Genomic DNA, 5,785 nt, shown 5'->3' with positions numbered 1-5,785 from the left:
GCACAGGACCTAATCAAGGACATTTCCCGTGGGATTGAGGGATCTACGGAATTAAGGTTAGATTTTTTTTTGTTTAGTTTTGCTTTAACTGGTCACTATGAACATTGTCAATATTATTTACATAGTGTAACATTTAATGTGAGAGCTCACACAGGACACTAAGATCACAGAAGCAATTTTATTCCTCCAGTTATATCCATGCATGATGTGTATATATACGGTAATTTGTATATTTGATATTTTTTCCTGACATATTGTAATATAGTTACAGTTGGTAAGTGATTGCATTATTTCTTTTTCCATTCAAAATAAATTCAGTGTCTGTTGTTATTTGCTTAGCTGTTTGCTGGTCTTTTCACAAGGATATAGTTTCATCAGGTTTGTTGACATGTTGCTTAGATACTCAGAGATAGCAGATGTATTGTAGTTACTGCAGCAACAAGTGGACACCAGCATTCCTCTGCAGCAAGGAAGGAGAGTCTGCTGTCTGAAAGTGGTCAAAAGAAGAATAATAATTTAAGCTGAGCAGGTGAGGAATCAATATTCAACAATTCCTTGGAAAAATCTCTTTATCAGCAAATCAGAAAGCAGTGCCCCGGAAGGAAACCAATCCACTCTTAGAAATGCTGATGCACTGAAATATCCTGGGATGCCTCCAAATCCCCCTTTTTTAAGTTTGTTAGAAATTGTTATTAATTAAATTAATCAAACCCTGCACAAAGATCTTATATGCATGACTTGATTAAATTTTGTTTTTGTTAAATGTGTTTTTGCTATGTGTGTGTGTGTGTGTGAAATAGAGTTTATTTATTGATGGATAGTAGGGTTTTAAATCAGCAAAGTGAAAATTAGTAAATCCAGTGGTTCAGTTGTGTTAACCCTTTTTTTTTTATTTCTTTAAGCGAACCTTTAATATTATTCTCGCTAGATAGAAGAAGGTGTTTATGGTTGGGTGCTCACTGTGATAAGCTACCTGATCGGGAACTGTGGTGTGGTGAGGTTCCCAAAAGGGCATAAAAGTGAGTTGGCCCCATCTTGTAATCCTTGGCTTTCTGTGGCAAGTGATACTGGCAGAGCAGAAGGTGAGCACAGGTTGGTGTTTGCTGAGGCAATGTGGTACAGGCTTGGGATGAAACTTGTGAATTATATGGCCACCTTGGCTGTAAGCCAAACATATCCCCCCCAAAAAAAGAGAGTGTCTACTTCTTTATTAAATCCACCTCATTGTATTGCAGTATTGGATTTATTATTATTATCATTATTATTATTTTATATTTTTATTGTTTCTGTTCTGCAATGACATTAGGTTATGTTCACTAATTATATGGATAAGGATCTCTATTTTAAGCTATGTAACTGTAATTTCCATTCTATCTTAAACCACAATCTTTTAGTAAAGATTCTGACCTCTGGTGTTTTAGCTGTGTAAACTGAACCTAGTAAATGTACTAACATTCTAATTTTGGTATATACTAGTGTGGTTAGTATTTCCGCCATTTATATTTGATACAAGCATGCACATTGCTTTTCGGAATTAAGGCTTTTCAAAGCATGAGCCATCCCACTCCAAAAACCTCTATTATAAAAGACCAAAATAACTGGTTCAGCAGAATGCACTAATTGCTTCCATGATTTTTCCACCATTTAAGTTTGGAATTTGAGCTGACAATACAATGCAAGATTAGCAATCCTTTCTGACCTAATGTTTAGCAATGTCTACTGAACCACCAAAATCAGGCAGGAATATTTTAAAAATTTGTAGGAGATTCTGTTTTTATTGGAGGGGCCTAAATACATTGCAATACTAAAATGCAGGTCTGAAAGGTCAAACTAATCTGTGGGTAAAGTCAGTTCATCTGTGTACAGCCAACACTCTTCAAGGAAGTCAGGCCATTTAACCCTTTCATGACCAGAGGCTTAGAACAATTTTAGCAGTTAGCAACTCATCAGTTTGCATGTTATCTTGTATCTCTGTGGAAATACCTTGCCTACCTATATCATGCTTAAATAATTTTTATAAATATTTATAATCTAAAAATGCAATTTACATCTAAAGGCTTATTGTATTTATTATAACTTTATTTTTTACTGCAAGCGTGCTCTTGCTGTGCAAAACAAAATGACAACAGTTTTGATTTGTGATCTCCATGAGTAGTTGTCATGATAGTCAGAAAATCGAGATGCAGTTATGATGACAGGAAAGTAATCAGTGACAGTCACGTTTTAAAGCAAGGATATTTTTTTTTTATTTTGGTACTATTACAAAAATGTGTTGCTGGTGGCTGTAGTTTTCTTTAATTATTCCCTGAAAATGGAATGTTGACTTACAAATTGCACCATTGAGCAATTAAATTCCTGTGAACCTTTGCTTGGCCACAGGCTAAGAAAAAATGTATTGAGTTATTTGGCTGAAATCAAGTTCCATATCTACTGGGCACTACTTCGGGCTGTACTTATTTGAAAGTTTGGCATACACTAACCTTTTGTCTTATGTTTACTCAATGTCCTTTTCTGTTAAGAGAATATTAGGAGCATTACCCACATAGAGCCTGTACACATGGCTTTGGGGGCTCCTATACAATTTTTATTATTGACTAGTATTTATATAGTGCCATCTAGTATTTATATACCTAAGTCTAAGGTAGATTTTGGGGGAAGCCAATTAACCTAACTGCATGCTTTTGGAATGTGGGACCAAACGGGAGTACCCCGAGGAAACCCAAGCAGAGGGCTGTCTCTGATCCAACGGGAAATGCCCACATTTAGTGCTAAAGTGTCCATAGCCCACAAAGTTTTCACAAATTATTGACAGGATGTATATCTTAAACAAAATATAATATAGTTAATATTGACAATGTTCATTTTTAATGCATATTCCAGGAATTAAAATGAAAAATTCTCCCATAACTGGATGATGAGGAAGATCCACCCCAAAAACATATTACTTTAACAGAGGACACCGTCAGAAAAAGTAGCATGCTAAAAAATACATTAATCTTCCAAAGAAGGTTTTCACGGCACTTAGGCTAAAAGGATCTTCCCTGATGACCAATAGGAAAGACATATCTAAAACCATTCAAGAAATTAAAGAAAAGTGTGCTAATTCAATATCATCACGTAAAGCTATCAGGCCAGAAACTGCAATATTAGTCAAAAGGTCAGCTACAGGAAGTATGTCACAAAGCCAGGGCAACCGACCAATTATCCCTCCTCGAAGACAAGGTTTTAAAGTGTGTTACATCTGTGGAAGGGAATTTGGTTCAAAGTCTATTGCCATACATGAACCCAAATGCCTAGAAAAATGGCACGTAGAGAATGAAAATCTGCCCAAACATCTCAGGAGACCAGCCCCAGTGAAACCTTCAGTGGCTGCACATAGCTCCCATATTGATGAGAATGAAGCGGCTTGGCATAGCTCTCAAGCACAACTTTTACCATGTGGGAACTGTGGTCGTACTTTTCTTCCAGACCGTCTTCTTGTGCACCAGAAAAGCTGTACACCAAAGAACAAGAATTTAGGATCTCCCCAATCCCAAGTTAGCAAGACTGTAACACATACCAGTTCCTTGACAGCATCTGAAACAGCCTGTGGTTTTTCTGATACTAAGAATCTTAGCAATCCAACAAAACCAAAAACATTAATTTGTTATATCTGCGGAAGAGAGTTTGGCACCAAATCTCTCCCAATCCATGAACCAAAATGTCTTGAGAAATGGAAAATAGAAAATGATAGGTTACCCAAAGGGCAAAGGAGACCAGTTCCTCAGAAACCTGAAATGGCTTTATCCAAAGGGGTCAGCCGAGAGGAACAAAATCAAGCAGCTTGGCAAAGCTTTAAGGATCAGTTGCTGCCTTGCCCAAACTGTAATAGAACTTTTGCAAGTGACAGACTCCCAGTCCATCAAAAAAGCTGCAAGGCCAAACCTGTAGATTCCAGCATCAAGAGCACAAACATGCTCAATAAAACAGAGAAGCTTAAAAGTGAAGATGCAGATTCAAAAAGCCATAAGGTAAAGGGCTAATATTCTATTTCAGTTCTTTTTTTCTGTGGGTAAAACATAAAATAAGATAAGAGGCTTCATTTGGAAATGGTAAAAAGGATCATAGAAAAATTGGTTTACTGTCTAAAGCTTCTGGTTTTATCTCTCTTCTCTCTTTCCTTATCCATCTAATGTGGGTTTATGTTCTTCTGTGTATGCGCATGAACTTTAAATATACATATAGTGTGTGTGTCTCCGTAAATCACTAAAGTTCACTAGCATCTAGTAGGTTTTCAATACCAAGGTATTTAGCTGTTTCCCTAACAGTACACACAAGGATACAACATCTGCCTTTAGGAGTCTACTTCATATTTTAGGGAAAGTATAAAATTACAGATGCCACAGAGTATCTTTAAAGCAGAAATTACTACACTATTTATTTTTCTAGACATAACAAATACTGAATTAAAATATTATAATTTATAAACTAATAAATCTGATCTTTTAAAATGATGAAGCAATATTTATTCATGGGAATGCAGCAACTTATCACAAGTGATATGATTTCCTTGTTCACATTAAAGGTGTTGAGTGTTTGTGCTACAATTGGGGTAAATTTCTTTACCATACGAAATCTCTGTGTTTTTTCGTTCCATGCAATGCAAAGTTCTGGGTTGTGTCTCAATGTAAATTTTGTCCCAAGTGATATTTGAAATATTTGTCTGTTAAGGCATCTCTGCATGCAGATGATTGGATGGTTAATTTTAGCACAGTTTCACCTCGTTTACATTTACCAACACAACCCCCTTGCAAGGTGATAGTTCTCGTTGCTAAGTCCCCTGCCTATATTCTTTTAGTGATAATCAATTATTTTGTCACATTTTACCCATTCAGATCAAAATGACATCTGTGCAGATACTCCACCACCCCTCCTGGCAGCTAAACTAATAGAACTATAATTTTACACCACCTCACTACACCTCCTGTATGTGGGTGTGCTTAGTCTTGAGCAGCTAATCATCAAGCCCTGACAACCCAATAGGGGCGGGCGCGATGACCATTTCTATGTGGTAAAAAAGCTTTGACAGAGTGCCATGCTGCAGAGGTAAGGCATAAAATGCGTTGTACTCTTGGAAACACACGAGCAAATAATTACACAGAAATTGTCGAGAAACTCTTGGAGAGCTAAAAAAGTCTTGGTTGCAATATGAGCATCAAGGTGCATTTTCTGCATAGCCATCTTTTTAACTTCCCAGAAAACCTTAGCGCAGTCAGTGATGAGCAAGGTGAACAATTCCACCAAGATTTGAAGGTCATGAAAGGACGGTATCAGGGTAGATGGGATGTATATTTGATGGCTGACTATTGTTGGAGCCTGGTTCATTTTCAAATGTTTTACTGTAAAAAAGATTTCATAGAGTAACAATAAATCCTTTGTATGCATAAAAGATATTTAAATAAACAGTACAACAGTACAAGTTATTGTTTCATTATTTTTTCATTGTATGTAAAATTTGTATGTTTTTTGACAAAAATGGTGGGTACCCTGTATCATAAAAACTGGATGTGATAGCAAAAAAATGGGTTCATTTCTGGATTCAGCACCCAAAAACTAGTAAAAAAAAGTGTAAGATCTAACTCAACAAAAAATGCATTCCCCAGTGTTATTTATGCAACAATTTCTAATCTTTCCATGACATAAGTTACCGTATTTTTCGGCGTATAAGACACTCCGGCATATAAGACGCACCCAATTTTAAAGGAGGAAAATCTAGAAAAAAAAGATTCTGAAAGATTATTCCCCT

The 5,785-nt window shown here is 36.3% G+C and overlaps 1 protein-coding gene across 1 annotated transcript in view; it reads left to right on the top strand.

Moving 5' to 3' along the window:
- The first annotated feature begins 434 nt into the window (after window positions 1-434).
- Window positions 435-5,785, top strand: part of LOC140333987 (zinc finger protein 474-like) — a 16,776-nt gene continuing 11,425 nt past the window's right edge. Inside the window, exons 1-2 of the mRNA XM_072416040.1 lie at window positions 435-529; window positions 2,881-4,010. Coding sequence (XP_072272141.1) covers window positions 3,045-4,010 — 966 coding nt within the window. The 5' untranslated portion in view covers window positions 435-529; window positions 2,881-3,044. The remainder of the gene's footprint in view (window positions 530-2,880; window positions 4,011-5,785) is intronic.

Source organism: Pyxicephalus adspersus, chromosome 6, assembly GCF_032062135.1.
Source record: "Pyxicephalus adspersus chromosome 6, UCB_Pads_2.0, whole genome shotgun sequence".
NCBI classification, from domain to species: Eukaryota; Metazoa; Chordata; class Amphibia; order Anura; family Pyxicephalidae; genus Pyxicephalus; species Pyxicephalus adspersus.
Note: the sequence above shows the minus strand (reverse complement) of the source record. Positions and strands in the feature narration are given on the sequence as shown.